Source organism: Ochotona curzoniae, unplaced genomic scaffold, assembly GCF_017591425.1.
Source record: "Ochotona curzoniae isolate NIBS_2020 unplaced genomic scaffold, NIBS_Ocur_1.0 contig_54, whole genome shotgun sequence".
NCBI classification, from domain to species: domain Eukaryota; kingdom Metazoa; phylum Chordata; class Mammalia; order Lagomorpha; family Ochotonidae; genus Ochotona; species Ochotona curzoniae.
In genome coordinates this window covers 1,723,885-1,742,278 of record NW_024466464.1, presented here as the reverse complement: position 1 = coordinate 1,742,278, position 18,394 = coordinate 1,723,885, and the positions used below count along the sequence as shown (strand labels likewise).

At 66.3% G+C, this 18,394-nt stretch overlaps 3 protein-coding genes across 4 annotated transcripts in view; 2 read left to right on the top strand and 1 right to left on the bottom strand.

Annotated features, from left to right (window-relative positions):
• Positions 1–8,929, top strand: part of FOXK1 (forkhead box K1) — a 36,738-nt gene extending 27,809 nt beyond the window's left edge. The window contains exons 3-9 of the mRNA XM_040990037.1: positions 2,535–2,691; positions 2,979–3,125; positions 3,197–3,390; positions 4,065–4,231; positions 4,311–4,595; positions 5,318–5,539; positions 5,808–8,929. Coding sequence (XP_040845971.1) covers positions 2,535–2,691; positions 2,979–3,125; positions 3,197–3,390; positions 4,065–4,231; positions 4,311–4,595; positions 5,318–5,539; positions 5,808–6,088 — 1,453 coding nt within the window. The 3' untranslated portion in view covers positions 6,089–8,929. The remainder of the gene's footprint in view (positions 1–2,534; positions 2,692–2,978; positions 3,126–3,196; positions 3,391–4,064; positions 4,232–4,310; positions 4,596–5,317; positions 5,540–5,807) is intronic.
• Positions 8,930–10,300: 1,371 nt separating this feature from the next.
• Positions 10,301–17,001, top strand: AP5Z1 (adaptor related protein complex 5 subunit zeta 1). 2 transcript variants are annotated; one of them, XM_040990035.1, is made up of 17 exons: positions 10,301–10,364; positions 11,319–11,456; positions 11,544–11,730; positions 13,284–13,425; positions 13,530–13,639; positions 13,762–13,904; positions 14,081–14,247; positions 14,341–14,378; positions 14,453–14,615; positions 14,685–14,863; positions 15,194–15,336; positions 15,428–15,568; positions 15,743–15,854; positions 15,931–16,028; positions 16,123–16,255; positions 16,341–16,555; positions 16,629–17,001. In XM_040990035.1, the coding sequence occupies exons 1-17, from the start codon at positions 10,324–10,326 to the stop codon at positions 16,882–16,884; spliced, it is 2,406 nt and encodes an 801-aa protein (XP_040845969.1). In that variant the 5' UTR covers positions 10,301–10,323; the 3' UTR covers positions 16,885–17,001. The 2 variants fall into 2 exon arrangements, with proteins under 2 accessions (XP_040845969.1, XP_040845968.1); XM_040990034.1 differs by having other exon boundaries at positions 13,762–13,927; positions 14,107–14,247.
• RADIL (Rap associating with DIL domain) overlaps positions 16,935–18,394 on the bottom strand; it is a 61,325-nt gene continuing 59,865 nt past the window's right edge. Inside the window, exons 11-14 of the mRNA XM_040990033.1 lie at positions 18,077–18,377; positions 17,702–17,829; positions 17,462–17,601; positions 16,935–17,200 (exon numbers count right to left, since the gene is read on the bottom strand). Coding sequence (XP_040845967.1) covers positions 17,095–17,200; positions 17,462–17,601; positions 17,702–17,829; positions 18,077–18,377 — 675 coding nt within the window. The 3' untranslated portion in view covers positions 16,935–17,094. The remainder of the gene's footprint in view (positions 17,201–17,461; positions 17,602–17,701; positions 17,830–18,076; positions 18,378–18,394) is intronic.

The window sequence follows — 18,394 nt, the reverse complement described above, 5'->3', positions numbered from 1 at the left end:
TTGTCCCAGGGGCTGGTCACGGAGGGGTGAGTGATGAGAAGGTACTATAAAGTGTCTCGAGGAATTAAAACCCTTGCACTGCTTACATCTCTGAGCCCCAAGTCGCCAGGGCAGAGGCTCTACGCATCCCAGGGCGCACAAGGCCTTACGCTGCTGGACACCAGGACAGGCTGCCGGCCAGGGGCTGGGCTGGCAATGGGTCTCAGGGCCCGCAGCCCAGCCCGCGGCTTACGGAGGGTGAACTGTGCCAGCAGCGACCACGCGGCCCACCTGTGGGAGTGCCCCCTCGTGCCCCGCGACAGGGACACACAGGGCTCAGTCCACAGGCCTGTCCTGCTGCCTGGGCAGCATGGTTTGCCGACCGTGTGACGTAGGGCCTTTAATTCAGTGTCTGTTTACATCCGCTTATCTGAGCTCTGTGGAATTCAGGCGAGCTTTGAGGTTTGGCCTCTCGGTTTGAGTTTCTGCGGCTGGGCGGGGTCCACGTGTTTACAAACACCCTGGCCGCTGGGGCCAGCTCTGCCCCGCCTTGCAAGCCGGCCCCGCCTCCCGGCCCTGGCCCCGCCCTCCCGGCCCTGGCCCCGCCCTCCCTCCCGGCCCTAGTCCCGCCCCCGCCCCGCCCTCCTTCCCGGCCCTAGTCCCGCCCCGCGTCATCAGGCCCTGGCCCCGCCCCGCGTCATCCGGGGCCCGCCCTCCGCGGCCTGCGCCTGCCTCACTGGGTGTGCCTGCCCCGCAGGCCGGCGTGGTCCTCCCGCAGGCCGGCGTGGTCCTCCCGCAGCCCGCGCCTTCCGAAGAGGCCGCCCCGGTCGCGCCGCCCGCCCCGGTCGCCCCTCGCGGGGTCGGCTTGGCAGGCGGGCCTCCCGGAGGGGGCAGGAGGCGAGGAGCCGCGCCCCTGAGATGAATGGGCGCTGGCGGAAGTGCGCTCTGACCTTGCCTCGTTCACAAAGGAGTGTTGCAGGAAGGCGTAAACCGGTTCATCCCCGAGTGGGGCTGAGACCGAGCCCTGCGAGCGCCCAGCGCGGTTCTGGAAGCTTCTCCCGGCAGGCTTTTCCCACCGGCCGTTCCTCCGCTGCCCGGGGACACTCACCGCCCCGGCTCCCCCTCAGCTCCCGGGGTGTCCCGGCTCTGCGCCCCGCTGGCAGGATGCCTTCCAGGATGAAGTCTTACTGATTTACTTTGTCTTGGAAAGGCAGAGTTTGAGAGGCTTCTCTCCTTCTTTGCTGGATTTCACTTTCTTGTCATTTGAAAGACAGAGCCCCTCCGCCCACCGCCTGCCTCCCTCAGTGCCACAGGACTGGCCAGGCAGCAGCACCCTCGGGTCTCCCACGAGGCCGCAGGGGCGAGGGGCCCATCTCCTGGCCCACACAGGGCATGCGCAGGCAGCAGTGGGGCTGGCTGAGTGGGCTCCCTGGGGAGCTGTGTGAGCAAAGCCATGATGCCCCGGGTTCGCAGCGCCCCGCGGACGGGCCAGCACGGGTGCTGAGAGCTGGCCCTGGCTGCCCTCCGCCGTCCCTCCATGCGGCATCGTCGTGTGGGGATGGTGGCCTGTTCTCTTGATGCTCTCACTGGGCAGTAACCATGAGCTCCACCCAGCCTGATGCCAGGCGATGGCTGGGGCCCCAAGGGACATGTGGCGTGGCAGCTTAGGGTATGTTCAGGGCGAGGGGAGCCCCGTGCAAGGGCAGACTCAAAGCCATAGGGTGCCCTCTGCCCCACTCAGTGCCCAAGTAGGTGTGTTTGGAAAGCCCGGTGCTGTTGAGGGGGTTCCCCCTGCCTGCCTGACCTCACCTAGTAAGTTTGGGCCTTATTTTGGGGTACTGAGTGAGACCCAGGAAGGCTCTGTGTGTCCTTTGGCTCATCAGGCCCGAATGGTTGTGGGTCTAAGTCTGACCTTGGGTCCTGCGGGGGAGGGAGGCCGACCCTGGCCCCGAGTCCCTGTGGTCAGCTGGGCTGCCGGCTTCCTCCGAGTCAGGCCCTGGTGTCTCGCTGGCTGCTTGCTCTGGCAGAAGAGTGACGTCTGAGCCCAGGTGTTAGGACAGGGCAGGGTGCCTCAGGTGCCCCATGCGTCCAGTGACCACCGAGCGGGGAGTGTCTCCAGAGTGCTTTCCGCCTGGGCCCCTGCATTCATCTATGGGTATCTGGATTAGAAGCTCAGGGGAGAACTTGGATGTGGTTTGATAACCAAAGCCAGTCTCCAGGCGTAGGGCTTAGCAGCCAGCCACTGAAATGCAGCCCTAAGCCCCAGAGGCGCATGGTGTGTGTTAGGGGCAGGAGCGGCAGCCCTTCTCAGCTCAAGGGCACGGGGACCCCGGCTGTGGACCCCGGCTGGGGACCCCTGCAGGATAGGTCCAGGCAAGTAGTCAGTGTTGTCTGCGGCGAGCAGCCTTGGATCCGCGCCTTCTTCAGGGCGCCCCCGTGTGGACATCTGGGCACCAGCAGGCCAGTGGCATCTCCCTGCTGCTCGGCCGCCAGGCTGCAAGAGCTGGACCCTCCTGTCAGTGACCACGAACTTACTCGTGCCCTTTTCCCCTCAGTGTCCCCAACTCCTGCCCAGCCAGCCCGCGTGGAGCAGGCTCCTCTGGCTACCGCTTCGTCCAGAATGTGACCTCGGACCTGCAGCTGGCCGCTGAGTTTGCTGCGAAGGCCGCCTCGGAGCAGCAGGCGGACACGTCCGGAGGAGACAGCCCCAAGGTCTGACCGCGTCCAGGACCGGGGGGGCTCCGGGCACGGCTTCTGACGGGGTGGGGGCAGGGCGAGTTTCCGTGTTGCAATGGGAGGAGGACGCATTTTCCTTGTAGCCTCGTGTCTATCCATCTCCACCGGAAAACTCAAAAAGTTTACCTGCTAAGGAAGTGAGAAATGGTTGCCTTAAGTTGTGAGAATCCGGTTCTCGCTTCCCGTGAGGCCACAGTGGCTGTCGCCGGCCTTGGCATGAGCCCCTGGCCGGGCCGGCCTGAGCCTGGTCCCCACGTCCGCAGGACGAGTCGAAGCCGCCCTACTCGTACGCACAGCTGATAGTGCAAGCCATCTCCTCGGCGCAGGACAGGCAGCTCACGCTGAGCGGCATCTACGCGCATATCACCAAACACTACCCGTACTACCGCACTGCCGACAAGGGCTGGCAGGTGAGCTCGCCGGCGCGGCGGGAGCCTGGCGGGGACGCCCGGCCCGCTGGCTGACTCCTGTGTCCCCACAGAATTCCATCCGCCACAACCTGTCGCTGAATCGCTACTTCATCAAGGTGCCCCGCTCCCAGGAGGAGCCGGGCAAGGGCTCTTTCTGGCGGATCGACCCGGCCTCCGAGGCCAAGCTGGTGGAGCAGGCGTTCCGGAAGCGGCGGCAGCGGGGCGTGTCCTGCTTCCGCACCCCCTTCGGGCCCCTGTCCTCCAGGTATGTGGTCCCCGGCGGAGATGGGGAGGGCGGGGCCCGAGACCGTCCATCTGTAGGCCAGCGCAGGGTCTGGGAGCTCCGACACCATGCCAGGGGGCAGGTGAGTGAGCTGCTGGGGGAGAAGCACCCGTGATGTGCCCCCGCCCTCCCTGCTCACCCAGGGCCCGTGCTGGGGAGTGTGGCGAGGCGGCCCACAGCTCCCTGTGCTGGCAGTGTGGCGAGGTGGCCCACAGCTCCCTGTGCTGGCAGTGTGGCGAGGCGGCCCACAGCTCCCTGTGCTGGCAGTGTGGCGAGGCGGCCCACAGCTCCCTGTGCTGGGGAATGTGGCGAGGCGGCCCACAGCTCCCTGTGCTGGCAGTGTGGCGAGGCAGCCCACAGCTCCCTGTGCTGGCAGTGGAGCTGCTGGGGTGACTCCCCAGGTCTCTACCAGCACCTAGCCACAGCCACCTGCCTGCCTGGCCCACTTCCCAGTGTTGGGCGAGGCCGCGTTTACAGGGGGCTGGGCCACTGGTCCCATCGCACTCTGGTGGGGGCCGCGGAGTGGGGCGCCTTGGTGGGGACATGGCTGCTGCTGTCCATCGCCTCCCCGCATAGCCCTGCCGACGGAATGCTGGGCCGCTCATCACTCAGCATGCTGACTCACCTCGCTCCCCTCTGCCTCCCTTCCTCTCCAGGAGCGCTCCGGCCTCGCCCACACACCCCGGGCTCATGTCCCCTCGTTCCAGTGGCCTGCAGACGCCAGAGTGCCTGTCTCGGGAGGGCTCGCCCGTCCCACACGACCCTGACCTTGGGTCAAAGTCAGCCTCCGTCCCTGAGTACCGCTATTCCCAGAGCGCACCCGGTAAGGGCGGCCGGGTCCTCCCGGGTGGTGGCGGGGCGGGCCAGGGGCTAGCCTCACACCCACTCTCTGTCTCCCCCAGGCTCCCCCGTCAGCGCCCAGCCAGTGGTCATGGCCGTGCCCCCCCGCCCGTCCAACCTGGTGGCCAAACCTGTGGCCTACATGCCAGCCTCCCTGGTGGCCTCGCAGCAGCCCTCGGGCCACGCAATCCACGTGGTGCAGCAGGCCCCCACGGTCACCATGGTCAGGGTGGTCACCACTGCCGCCAGCTCTGCCAATGGTTACATCCTGGCCAGCCAGGGCTCTGCCGGCGGCCCCCACGACACGCCAGGCACCACGGTGCTGGACCTGGGCGGGGAAGCCAGAGGTAACTTGACGCGCAGGAATGAACCCCAGGCGGAAGAGGGGCGGGGGGCCTGACCTTTCTCCCTGTCCTGCTGGGCCTGGAGGATGCTGAACTAGGCTGGGGCATCCTGTGTAAAATTGCTGTGGCCTCTCTGGGTGTGGAAAGATGTGGGGTTCCCCAGGGAGCCCTGAGCCTGGGGTGGGAGGGCCACCCGGGGCCTTGGGGAGGCCGGCGCCTGGCCCTGTAAGCTGTTGCCACTGTTCCTTGCCCGGTGTCTGGAGTGGCCAAGTCCTGAGGGTTTTTTGATTTATTTGTTAGTTTTCACATGCTCTCTCACAGGGCCCTGCTCGCCACTGTTTCCTCAGAACCCATCTCCTCTGTGGGATTTTCCTTTTTAAAAAAGATGTATTTGTTTGAAAGGCAGAGTTACAGAGAGACAGACAAATCTTCGTCTGCTGGGTCGCTCCCCACATCACCACAGTGGCTGGCTGGGCCGGCTCAAAGCCGGGAGCGGGGAACTCCGGGTGTCCCACCTGGGTGCAGGGCCCTGGGGCTCGGACCATCTTACACCGCGGAGAGCTGGAGCAGTGCAGAAACGGAGCTGGGGTCCAGCTGGTGGCTTTACCTGCTACGCCCCAGCCCAGGCCCCAGACTTCCCTTCTGCGCCCGTCTGCCCAGCCAGAGCGATGGGTGCCCGGGCGTGGGGCTCCACCACATGGTTCTGACGCACTTGGTCCCCACAGGCTTGGAAGAAAAACCCACTATTGCGTTTGCCACAATCCCTGCGGCTAGCCGGGTCATCCAGACGGTGGCCAGCCAGATGGCACCTGGGGTCCCTGGCCATACGGTCACCATCCTGCAGCCGGCCACCCCCGTGACCATCGGACAGCACCACCTCCCCGTCCGCGCCGTCACTCAGAACGGGAAACACGCCGTGCCCAGCAGCTTAGGCAGCAGCGCTTACGGTAAGCCCAGCCACTCCCTGCTGCGCCAGGCCCACCAAGCCTGCTCAGACGCCTAGGCACGGGGCGGGACCACACGGAGGGGCTCAGGGTGGTCTCCCAGGGGCGATTGAGCCCCTGGGTGCCGAGTGGGGCTGCCTGGCAGTGGGGGGCAGAGAGGGGGAAGACCCAGGCTGGAGCCAGCCCACAGCTGGGCCTGGCAGGTGCCAAGCCCCTGGGCTCCTGTGTGGCCATCTGGGCCCCCGGAGTAACCTCTCCCATCTCCTTCCAGCCCTCACCAGCCCCCTGCAGCTGCTCGCAGCTCAGGCGAGTTCGTCCACGCCAGTGGTGGTGACCCGGGTGTGCGAGGTGGGGCCCGAGGAGCCGGCAGCAGCGGGCACGGCCACTGTCACGGCCACCAGCACCCCAGCCACCAGCACCAGCGCCTCTGCCTCTCCCACCGGGGAGCCCGAGGTCAAGAGGTCCCGGGTGGAGGAGCCCAGCGGAACTGCGGGCACCCAGGCAGGGGGCAGCACGGCCGCCAGCCCCCCGGGCCCCAGCACTGGCGAGTGACAGCACGGCCCGTGGAGTGGGACTCAGGCCAGCCCGACCCTACGAACGGCTGCACAGGGACCGAGCAGGAGGAGGAGAAGGCTCGGCCGCTGCCCACCCGCGGCCCAGGCCACACCGACAGCTGGCCGCTCGGCCCGGCACGCCAGCCCTGCCCGCCCCCTCCCGTCCTCCCGCGGTTCCGACAAACACATAAACGCGTTCACACCCTGACCGTGTGCCCTGGGATTCTTTGCTCTCCCTCTGCCGTGGCGCCACCTCGCTCTGGGCCCAGGCCAGCTGTGGAGAGGGCAGCCGCCTGGGCCCTGAGGACAGGATGGAACCGCAGTGTGCCGTGGACCAGGAGGAAGACGAGGGACGGCCCCTGCGGGGTGGGCTCGGAGCGGCGGGACTCACCCAGGCTGCCGGCGGCTCCCCAGAGCAGCGGAGAAGGCATTGTCCATCGGGGTGGGGAGAGGTCCGGCTTAGCTTGGACACGGAATACAGGCTCGATCTGAACCTTGAAGCGACGTCAAGGTCAGGTGTTCTGAGGTTTCCTTCCGTAGAGGGTCGGCAGGTGCAGCCACTCGGTCAACGCTGAGCGCAGGGCAGCCTCCCACGTGGCAAGGGAGGTCGGCGGCAGCTCAGGCTGCGCCTTTCCGGTTCCATGGCCGTCTCCGTGCAGCGGGAGGTGCTGCTTCAGCCTCGAGCGCCAGGGCCTGGGTCGGTCAGCGGGAAGAAAACCACTCCTCCGCCCGTGCCCAGTCGCCTGGGTCTGTCTGAAGACATGTGAGGACCGAAGATGGGAGCTGAGACATCCCCATGGACCACAGCTGGAAGGGACGCAGCCTCTGACCCCTGCTGGGCCCCCCCCCCCACGTCATCCCCGCAGCTCCCGCGGCCCTCTGGGGGAGCAGGTGCAGGGAGCTGGGCGGGCTGCCCACAGCCTGTCCCTGGCTCTTCCAGGACCCCTTTCTGTGCTGCGTGTAGGAATGCACTGTGCTGGCCCGTTCCGCCTGCTCCCGTCGGGGGGCGCTGTCCTGGCCTCCACTCTGAGGCTGATGGGAGGGGCTCCCGCCAGGTGCAGGAGTGGAGGTGCAGGGAGCGAGGCCTGGGGCTGCCCAGGGATGGGGTACAGAGCAGCTCCTGCCCCCAGGCTCGGCTCAGGCTGCCCGCCTCCCTGGGCAGGTGGGCTTCTCGGGGCTTAGAGTTCAGCCGGGTTGTGTCTGTCGCACGCCTGCTTGGGCAGGAGCTTGGCCTGGGACTAGCCAGGGGCCCAGTGTCCACCAGGGCCCCTCCAGGGAACACGGGCCGGGCATTCAGGGTTGGTGGGCAGTGGGAGAAGAGCTGTTTGTCCGGTGCAGCAGCGTCTGCGTGACCTCCTGGGCACGCGCCTCCCGGAGCCCTGGAAGGACTTGGCATGGACTGCGGGATTGTTTTGCATCCACGTAAACGGACCTTGCAGTTCCACTCTGCACTACAGCACGAGGACCGAACACTGCTGGCCGCCAGGGTGCCAGGCGATGGGGTCGGGTGCCCTGTGCCAGCCTGGGGCCTGGGAGTACACTTCCTGCTCAGGAGAGGACCCTACTTAGCAGGTACAGGAAGTGAGTCAGGGCGCGCCTCCCGCCACCCCTGGCATGTCCCAGGCCCCAGGCAGGACTTGGGTTTTCCTCCAGTACCAAAAGCTGCTACCCCTGGTGAGCCACCGGGCGCCTTGGGGTTGGGTGCCCGGAGATGCCGTCCTGCCCCCAGCTGCTCACTGCCCCAGCCCCCAGCCGTGGAGTCCCAGCTGCGGTAACGCACTGGTTCCTCTGCACGGGGTTTCAGACTCATTCCACAGACGGCAGGGAGAAAAGTCACTGCTCCTTTCCTGAGGTGGCCGAGGGGGCGCCTCCTGGGCATGCATGGCGGGATGGGTGTCCCCGGCCAGCCCGAGCAGGTGGCAGGAGTTCCCTCTGCCTCCCCACGTGCTGGGCGAGTGCTCAACGTGCTTCCACATACGGACCTTGCCGTGCCCAGCAGCAGCCTCGCTTCCAGCCACCTCCCTGGAGCCGTGGGACCTCCAGCTCATTCACCTGCTGCTGCCCGTTTGAGCAGTCTGGGTACCTCCCTCTCCTCGGGAGTCTTGTTCTGGAGTGGTTTGTGTGGGGGGACTGGCTCTGCCCGGGCCCAGTGACAGACTGACAGGTGAGCCTGCTGGCTCAGCGGCCGTGGTGCTGATTCCTCAGCCCACAGACAGATGCGGGCAGCCAAAAGGAAACTTGTTTCTTGGTTGGGTCTTATCCTGTCCCTGCCGCCGTGGGCAGCTAGCTTCACCGCGGAGAGCCCACGCGGGCTGCGGGGTGCAGGGTGGGAGGGAGCGTTGATTGTCTTGTAATAATGAATCCCAGGTGTGTGTGGGTGTGTGCACGCGCAAGGAAGTGGGTGAGCACGTCTTCTACAGTGACTGAAGTATTTTCGCAATATGTCCAGTACCCAGCGCTTTACAAGGTGGCACCGTGCTGCCAGGCGGGCACTTCGGTCTGCAGGCTGGCAGCCTGGGGCAGGGCCCACGTGGGCGCCCGGGAATGAGCCAGCCCGGGACCGAAGCCTTCTTTTATTCAGTGGGGTACAGTGTTTTGTTTTTATAAGGAGCCATACCTTTTTTTTTTAATGTTTGAGATCTGAATGATTTCTAATTGTATCAGATGTTAATGTTTTAAAGCTATTACAAAGTTGAAAATTTCTGCCTTTTTGAGTTTTATTTTTTTTCATTTGTTGTAACTGTTTTATCTATTGTTGGATGTGGATGGGGAAATTTTGTTTCTCCTCTTAGCATTTTTCTCTATAACCAGAAATAAAATGATCTATGAAGTCCCCCTCCCCCGAGGCTCCAGGTGGTCCCTTGGGAGTGGGTGGATGCAGGGACAGCGACCTGGTGACCCAGGGTAGGCGACCACTCCTGCCTGCGCCTCCAGCATGGCCTGCTGCCTGTGGGTGTGCTGGGCGGGCCCTGGGCATGGCACAGGTCTCCCACAGAGCCACCAGGCTACCTGCCTCGCCACGAGGCCCCAACCTGGCGTCTGGGTCCTGCAGCAGGCTCTGCGGGTGTGGCCAACGCTCAGATGTGTCTGCACCGGGAGCCTGGCTGCGGGCGCGGGCAGCGTGACATCAAGACTGCAAGGGATGGAAAATCAGGAGGGCGCGGGCATTGTGGCACAGCAAGCCAATTAAACTTCTCGTGCAAGTTTAAAGATTTACTTACTAATTGAAAGGCAAAGAGAAAGAAGGTCTTCCATCCACTGGTTCACTCCCCAAATGGCTGCCCGGCCACAGCTGGGTCCTGTCTGAAGTCGGGCCTGCCCCGGACGGGTGCAGGGCCCTGGGCCTTGGGCCATGCACTGTTGCCTTCCCCGGCCTTAAGCAGGAAGTTGGGTCAGATGCGGAGCAATCCGAGCACTGACCGGCGCCCGAATGGGACGCCTTTAACTGCTCCACCATAGCACCAACCTGGTATGGAACAAGTCGGACCGTGTCCTTGGTAATGCCGCTGGTGCCTGGAATTGCTGGCGGCCAGCTTGGCTCTGAGGGAACGTGAGCTTCCCGTGAACCCTGGGGATTCAGAGCTGCGAGAGGCCGCGCTTACATCCCCGCGGAGTTCCTGCACCTGCAGGGAGTCAGGGTTCCGACAGGTGGAGGCCCGGGCCGCCTGCCCGGTGGGCGGCCCTCCTCTGGCTGTCCCCGAGCGTGGGGTGGCGGGGCCTGGGTTCCCGGCAGACCCTCCTCCGGCGACCACGGGCACGACCGAGCTGAGCCGAAAACACTGCAACCCGGACGCCGCCGGTTCCCGCCGGGAGTTCTACAAACTCCCCTCCCGGCCGCATCCCAAGGCCCCGCCCCGCGTCCCTACGGCCCGCCCCGCCACAAGGTCCCGCCCCGTGCCCCTAAGGCCCCGCCCTACGCCGAAGCCCATAGGTCGGCGGTTCGGCCCGCCCCGGGCCTTGCCCTGTGTCCCTAAGCCCACGCCCCCAAGACATTAAGGCCCCGCCCACGGCCCCGCCCTGCGCCGAAGTCCATTGGCCGGCGGTTCGGCCCGCCCCCAAGTCCCCGCCCCCACGCCCCTAAGGCCCCGCCCTGCGCCTAAGCCCATTGGCCGGCGGCTCGGCCCGCCTTCCCCACGTGATGGCGCCGGGGTAGCGGCCCGGAAGTCGCCATTGGGCCCCGGGAAGGCCGCTCACGTGACACAGCCCGGAAGCGGCCGCGCGCCCGGCGGCGGGATGCTCTCGGCGGCCGCGGAGGGTCTGCTGCAGCAGGCCAGGTGCGGGGATCGCGGCCGTGCTGGGGAGGGCGGCCGTGCTGGGCAGGGCGGCTGCCGCACACCCCGGTCACCAGCCAGCCGTGGGGGAAGCGGAGACGGGAGGCCAGGCGCGTGGGGAGGGCGCCGAGGTGGGCGCGTCCGGCCCAGCTGCGGCCAGCCTGCCGGGGCAGCGCCAGCCTGCCATGCCCCAGCCTGCCGGGGCGGCACGGTCCCCACCGGGGCATCACTGCTGCTTTGTTCCTGTCCCAGAGACCTTGTTCAGCCCGGGGGCTGAGCCCGGGCAGAAGGCGGAGAGGTGGCCCGAGGGCTGGAGGGCAGCGAGGGACCTTCCCAAGGGGCTGGACAGCTTTCCCGAGTCTGGGAGAGGGTCCGCAGAGTGGGAGCGTACCCCCAGAGGCCGCGGTAGGCTGGCCTCTTCCTCCTGCTGGGGGATTGGGTGCAGCTGCGGCCGGCTTCAGTGAAGGAGAAGTGAAGGCCAGGGGAGTTTCCTGGACTGTGCCCAGTGGCCTTTGAAGAAGTGGCAGGAGGCGCCCCCACCCTGGACCCTCTTCAGGCCGTGGGTCTCTGGGTCCGGAAGTCTGGCTCGCGGTTGCTGCGCTCCTGCGCCCCTTGCGTCCAGCAGAAGTGGGGCCTGGGGAGCTGCCCAGTGTGGGTGCACTTGGGCTTTGGACGTGCCTGTGGCAAGTGCGGGGCAGTGAACTTGGGTTATGGTGCGCACTGGCCATGGGCTCACAGCACGGCCATCCCGGCACCTGCTCAGCCTAAAGCTGCCCCAACACCCGTTTTAGTAGTCCCCTTCCTGCTTGCAAATGAGACACTCTACACCAGTAAGGGTAGTTGACGTGCGTTCTCGGGGTAAGAAAGCCAGGGTGTGTGAAGTGGGGCTGGGTCACCGGGCAGGGGAAGCCTAATTGGAGGCTTGCCGCGTGGTGTCAGCGCCTCCTCTCTGACCAGGGAGCTCGAGGACGAGGAGCTGGGCCGGTTCTGCTCCCGGGTCACCCAGCTGCTGCAGGCAGAGGAGCCGGGGCCCGAGGCCACCGACGCACTGCAGAGGCTCTTTCTCATCATCTCGGCCACCAAGTATGACCGGAGGTGAGTGTGACGGCCCAGGCCGCGCCGGGGCTGGACTCTGTGTTTGTGACCGCAGAAGTGACACGGCAGCCGGGATCTTCCCTACAGGCTGGACCGGTCGTGCGTGGACCTGCTGCAGGCCGCAGTGTGCTCGCCCACGGGTCCCGAGCAGATCCAGGTCCTGTGCGCCGCCATCCTGCGGGAGATGTCGCCCTGCGTGAGCCTCAGCCTGTCCTGTGAGCGCGCCCAGAGTCCCCGGCAACTGAGCCTCGTGGCTTCTGTCCTCCTGGCGCAGGTAACGTGCTGGGCCTGCGTGGGTGGCTGTCCTGCCCCGGTGCTGCTGGCCGTGCCCGCCTGGCCTCGCTGTTGCACACTGCAATGGCGAGCCCTGCCAGCCCACCCACTGCACCTGGGTCCCGGGCCGCTTGCACGGTGCAGGGACCATAATTGAGCAGCAGCCCTCTCGGTGGGCTTCATGCGGACGTCCGAGTGGTCAGGGTGGGCTTCGTGCCCTGAGGCGCCCGTGGTGCAGTGTGCATCCAGCGGGGGCATCACGCTGCTCTATCCTTGCGATGGTGCTGCTCAGAACAGGACGGCCTTGCCCTGGCGACTGACGGGGAGGCCCTGGGACGCACGTGTCCAGGCCTTGCCCTGACGCCATGGGCACCTCCCGTTACTACGCTGGGGTGAGAGTCCAGCTGGGCACCCTTCCAGGGCGTCAGCAGTGACAGCCACCACGTGAGACCCCAGCTGGAGCTGAGAGGCTTTTTTTTTTAAGATTTTTTAAATTGGAAAATCAGATATACAGAGAGGAGGAAACGGAAAGATCTTCCGTCCGTTGATTCACTCCCCAAGTAGCCACAACAGCCAGAGCTGAGCCAATCCAAAGCCAGGAGCCAGGAACTTCCTCTGGGTCTCCCACACGGGTGCAGGGTCCCAAGGCTTTGGGCCGTCCCCGACTGCTTTCCTAGGCCACAGGCAGGGAGCTGGATGGGAAGCGGGGCTGCTGGGATTAGAACTGGCGCCCATATGGGATCCCGGCAAGTGCAAGGTGAGGACTTTAGCCACTAGACTGCCACGTCCGACCCTTGGAAGCCGTAAGGAGTGAGCCAGCAGGGGGAGTACTTGCTCTGACTACTGATATTTGCAAATGAAAATATTAGTTTATTTTAGGGAATTCTGTTGCTGTTTGTCATAATATACATTTCCCCTGAACTTAAAATAACTTATTTTTATTGGAAAGACAGATTTACAGAGAGGAGAGGTGAAGCTCCTCCATCGACTGGCTCACTTCCCCACATGGCCGTGACAGTCAGAGCTGGGCCGCCCAGTCAGGAGCTGCTTCTAAGGCTCCCTGTGTGTATAGGGCCCAAGCACTGGGGCCATTTGCTGCTGCTTTCCCTGCTGGGTGAGCAGCTGGTTTGGAAGTAGACAGCCAGGACTTGAACTGACACCCATATGGGATGCCTGAATGAGCAGAGGCTTAGCGTGCTACGCCACAGCTCCAATCCTGAGTTTGATTTTGAATGACAGGAGACAGGATCTCATCCACTCAGCCGTTCTCCTCTTCAAATGACTGCAGTGGTGGGAGCGGGGACCCCGGTCCCGGCCCCCGTGGGGTGGCAGGGGCCCCAGTACTTGAGTCATCCCCTGCCACCCCCAGGCCACTGCTCTGATGTGAGTACCGTACACGTGTGTCGCCCTGTGGGGCTGGGCAGGCTATGCCAGCTCCGTGCTCAGCTGTGGTGCGTGCAGCCCAGGCTTGATGGGGGCCCAAGGCTTAGGACCCTGGGACCTAGGGGCTCGGGAAGGGCTTGCTGCAGCCCTGCCTCCCCCCCGTGCTTGCAGGGGGACAGGGGCAGAATCAGCAGTGTGGGCCGGCACATCTGCAGAGTCCTTGAGAGCCGGCAACCCGAGGGGCCCGGCCTGCGGCACCTCCTGCCAGTCCTAGCCAGGGCCATCAGCCTTACCCCGGGCTCTCTCCAGGAAGGTAGGTGCCCACCAAACCAGGGCCTGTGAGGCTGGCCTCCCCTCCCCTGGGGCCTGTGGGGCTGGCCTCCCTGTCCCAGCCTCCCTCTGGTCTCCCCGCCGCAGAGCACACCAGCCTGCTCAGCAAGAGGCTGCTCGAGTGGCTGCGCCACGCCAGCGTCCACCAAGGGCTGCCCCGCGCCGGGGGTTTCTTCTCTGCGCCCCGGGCTCGGCAGGTGAGCCTGGGAGGCCTCCTGCACCCTGCTCCCCTGCACTGCCCTCACTTAGGCTCCCGGAGGCGGGGGGTGGGGTGGGGGGTGGTCCCCAAGCTCACAGCCCACATTCCCTCCTCCCACAGCCGGGCCCCATCACCGAAGTGGACGGGGCAGTGGCTGCAGACTTCTTCACGGTGCTGTCCACAGGCCAGCACTACACGGAGGACCAGTGGCTGAACATGCAGGCCTTCTCCATGCTGCGGGCCTGGCTGCTACATGGCGGCCCCGGCCGGGGCGGCGCCGACACAGGTGTGCGGCAGGGGAGGGCGGAGCAGCCCGTGGCTGTGGCCAGCAATGCCCACCGCACGCATACACCGCACGGTGTGCCCAGCCACTAGGGCCCCCAGGCCCCTTCAGTCAGCAGGTGCATGCACTGGGGCTGGTCTAGGGCCGACGCGCTCTCCCTGCTGTCTGCCCGCCTCCCACAGATGACAAGTCGGGGCTGGAGGGCTCCACCCTGTCTGTGCTGTCGGCGGCTTCCTCGGCCAGCCACCTGCTGCCCCCCCGGGAGCGGCTGAGGGCAGTGGCCTTCGAGTACTGCCAGCGCCTCATCGAGCAGAGCAACCGGCGTGAGTCCGTGGCCTCCCGTGGGCTGGACTCGCGCCTACAGCAAGGGGTGGGCCGGGGCCCTGGGCCCGTCTGAGTGACCCTGTCCCTCCCAGGAGCCCTGAGGAAGGCGGACGCAGAGCTGCAGAGAGCCGTGAGTGGCCGGCAGGGAGGGTGTGGGGCTGGGCGTCGACGGCCAGGGCTGGCTGACCGCATGCTGTCCCGCAGTGCCTGGTGGAGGCGGTGCTGGTGCTGGACCTGCTGTGCCGCCAGGACCCCTCCTTCCTGTACCGCACGCTGGCCTGCCTGAAGACGCTGCCCGTGCGCCTGAGCGCAGACCCGACCTGCGTGCGGGCACTGCTGCCCCTGGCCCAGTTCTTCCTGAACCACGGTGAGCCTGTGGGTGCCAGAGGATGGCAACTGGCCTCACTGCCCCCGGGCTGACGTGGGTGCTCCACAGGGGAGGCGGCCGCAGTGGACGCCGAGGCTGCCTACCAGTACCTGTTCACGCGTGTCCCTGCGGAGCTCTTCCACAGCCCTGTACTGGCCCTGGAGCTTGTCCAGTTGTGCCGGGACAACCTACACCTGCTGGCCGGCCCACTGGGCATCCTCCCGCGGGGCTTCCCCAACCTCCTCAAGGCAGGTTTGCTGGTCCCGTCCTGAGACGCAGCTTGTGGGGTGGGGGTATCCCAGGGCGGCCACGTGCCATGCCACCCTCGTCCAGCCAGACCGCGGCCCTGTTGTGTGCGCCCCTTGGCATGTGCCCTTTGAAGCCAGGCTGGACGCATGGTCCTTGCCCAGAGTCGGGCAGAAAGTGGTGCTTTCTGGCTGCTTGACACACCGGTGGCTGCCGAAGCAGAATCGGCCTCGGCCAGTGGCGCATGTGGGGGGCAGTGGGGAGGGACAAGGCAGACATCACCCCGGGGCTGGCTGGCCTGCGAGCCTGAGCCGCTGTGCTTGTCCCTGCAGTTCCTGGCCTGGAACAGCCCGGCCCTCACCATGGACTTCGTGGCGCTGATCCCAGCGCTGGTGGATGCTGGCTCGGCTGTGGAGCTGCTGCACGCACTGCTGGACCTGCCATGCCTCGCCGCAGCTCTGGACCTGCAGCTCCGGTGGGCCCCTTGCCTCTGCTGCCCTGGAGTCCCTCCGGGCCGGCAGGGCCTGTCAGCGTGGACAGGCCTTGACCCTCGGGTCTGTGCACAGGTCGCTGCCAGCCCCTCCTGAGAGGCCGCCGTGGGACACTTCCTTCCGGAACCCCAGCTGCCTGGAGGCCTTCCGGGACCCACAGCTGCAGCCTCTCTTCCAGTACCTGCTGCGTGCCGAGGCCAGGGGCTCCGTGGAGAGGTAGGGACGTAGCCAGCTGGGCTAGCGCGTGGGTAGCAAGGGGCCACGGGCAGGGCCTCCTCACCAGCATGCTGGGCTGTGGGGGTGGACGGAGGGAGTGGGCGGATTTGTCAACTCCTGTGGCACCCATGTGGGCAGTGGCTGGACATTTAGTGGCTATATTGCCCTTCCCAGGCTGAGCCCGCTGTACCAGCCATTGCAGCCCATGGCCAGCTGCGCCCGGGTGGTCCAGTGTGCCGAGGCTGTGCCCATACTGCTTGAAGCCTTCTTCTCGGCTGTGACCCAGGTGAGCCGGTGGCAGCGTCAGGAGCACTACAGGGGCCTGCCGTGCCGAGCCTGAGCCTGTCTCCCCCGTACCCCAGTTCGCTGACGGGGCCCTGGCCAACCAGCTGGCGCTGCTCCTGCTGGACCGGAGCGACTCGCTGTTCCAGGTGCCAGGGTTTGAGACCCGCGTGCACAGGTGGGTTCTCTGCCTGCTCTCTGGGGGTGAGCGTCATTGGGGGATTGCCCCGCTTCCTCGAGGGTCTCACGAGGGCGTCCTGGCCTCACGGTAGGGTACTGAGTGTCCAGTTCCTGGCGCTGTGCCGGCTGAAACCCTCTCTGGTGGTGGAGCTGGCCCGGGAACTCCTGGACTTTGTGGGCAGCGTGAGCAGCGTGAGCAGCAAAGCCAGCCTCTTTACCTGCGTGGTAAGGGCCCCCTGCCCCCTGCCCGGGGCTGCCTGGGGCTGCCCAGATGCCACTGGCCTGGGCTCAGCCGCCTCACTGGCCCTAGGTATGGGCCGTCGGCGAGTACCTGTCGGTGGCCTGTGACCAGCGCTGCACCGTGGAACAGATCAACAGGTTCTTTGAGGCCCTGGAGGCACTGCTATTCGAGGTCACACAGTCGCGGCCCTCGGCCAGCGATCCCACGTGCCCGCCCCAGGTCATCACGTCACTCATGACCACGCTCACCAAGCTGGCCTCCCGCAGCCAGGACCTGATCCCCAGGTACCTCGGGAGGGGGAGAGGAGACAGAGCGGGGCGGCGCACACAGGGGCTGACGGGCTGCTGTGCTTCCCAGGGTGTCTCTGTTCCTGTCCAAGCTGAGGAGCTGGGCCCCTGGCCCCGCACACGGGAGGGAAGGGGACGCGGTACGCACGCGGGCCACAGAGCTGCTGAACCTGCTGAGGATGCCCAGCGTGGCCCAGTTCGTGCTCACGCCCAGCGCAGAGGTGTGCCAGCCACGCTATCACCGTGACACCCACACGGCCCTGCCGCTGGCCCTGCGCACTGCCGGCCGGCTGGTGGAAAAGCAGGCCAGCCTCCTGCCCAGCTGAGGGGTCCCCGCCCACCAGGACTGTCCTGCTGGCCCCACTGCGCCCACGGCAAGGGTGGGAAACACGGTTTATTTCCCTAACTTTTGCAATAAAGTCTTTACATCATCTGTGCAGCAGTGTCGCCCCCCGCGCTGTCTGCACAGAAACACGGTGCACAGGCGTGCTGTCCGCGGGGGCGCTGGCCGAGCGCCGAGTGCCGTCCATCCCCGCCTAGGGAGGGGGTGTGCGGAAGCGGATTTTCCTGGCGGTCTCTGCATCGGACTTGGCAACCAGAAACCTCATCTTCTTTCCGCCACGGCGGATCAAGTCCACAGCTCTGAAATCGGTACAGGCCGAGAGGGGCCGGGGTGAGGGCGGGCACCGGCTGGCGCGGGTGGGGGCGTACCCGAGGTAGCTGACGCAGGTGGGGGATGAGTGGGGGATGGGGGCCGTACCCGAGGTAGCTGACGCGGGTGGGGGATGAGTGGGGGATGAGTGGGGGATGGGGGATGGATGGGGGATGGGGGCGTACCCGAGGTAGCTGACGCAGGTGGGGGATGAGTGGGGGATCGGGGATGGGTGGGGGATGGGGGCGTACCTGAGGTAGCTGACGCCCAGCAGGCTGCTGCCGTCCACCTCGAGGATGCGGTCCCCCAGCGACAGGCGCCCGTCGGCCGCCGCGGCGCTGCCAGGGAGCAGCGTCTGGATGTAGAGCCCTGGGGCAGCCAGGGGCGTGTGCTGGGCAGAAGGGGAGGGGTCCTGAAGCAGCGGGCACGGAGGCCAGCGGGCCCGGGCAGCAAGGGGGACCCCCTCCCTCGCACCCAGCCTGCCCACTCACCAGGCCGTCGATCAGGCCCATGCCCAGCCCCAAGGGGCCTCGCTCCAGCTCAACCGTGAAGAAGTCGTCTGCGCTAGAACTGCCACTGGAGGCAGCAGGGACCTCGTCCCCAGGGACCACGGAGTCTCCTGTGGGACAGAGCTGCCGCTGGAGGCCCTGCCCCTCTGCCCCCAAGTCCTCCCACTGGACAGGAAGTGCTCCCGGGGCTCCTCCTGTGTGGCCTCACCTGTCCCCTTGCTCCTACAGCTGCATCCCGCCCTTCTCTGGCGGCCATGGGCACAGCGGCAGGGGCCCCGGCCCTCGGACACAGCTCCTGCACCTCCCGCGCCCGAGCCGCAGCTGAGCCATACCGGCCCAGGGCAGCGCTGGCCTCACCTTCTGGAGCTGTTCCCCGGGGGCTGCCCGGTCCGTTCCTCTGTCCTGGCAGTGCTTGGCCACAGGGAAGGCCGGGCTCTGGCCACTCGGAGCCTCTGGGGTCCAGACCCAGCGGGGTGGTGGGAGGCGTGAGCAGGCACGAGGAGTCCACCTGCAGGGTCCCGGTCTGGGAACCCCCACGGCCTGGACGGCTAGGCTGCCTGCTCAGGGCGCCCTGGGCCTTGGCAGCCCCCGCAGAGAGGGCGCTCGTGGGGACAGCTTCCTGGGCTCCCTGGCCCTCAGGAATGGCATGGGACACTCCCTGAGGAGGGAGAGGGG

Coding starts and splice junctions, on each gene's coding strand:
- AP5Z1 (XM_040990035.1), top strand. CDS start 10,324: ATGCTCTCGGCGGCCGCGGAGGGTCTGCTGCAGCAGGCCAG. Junction 14,248..14,340: donor CATCGAGCAGAGCAACCGGC/GTGAGTCCGTGG, acceptor TGTCCCTCCCAG/GAGCCCTGAGGAAGGCGGAC. Junction 16,029..16,122: donor TTTGAGACCCGCGTGCACAG/GTGGGTTCTCTG, acceptor GCCTCACGGTAG/GGTACTGAGTGTCCAGTTCC.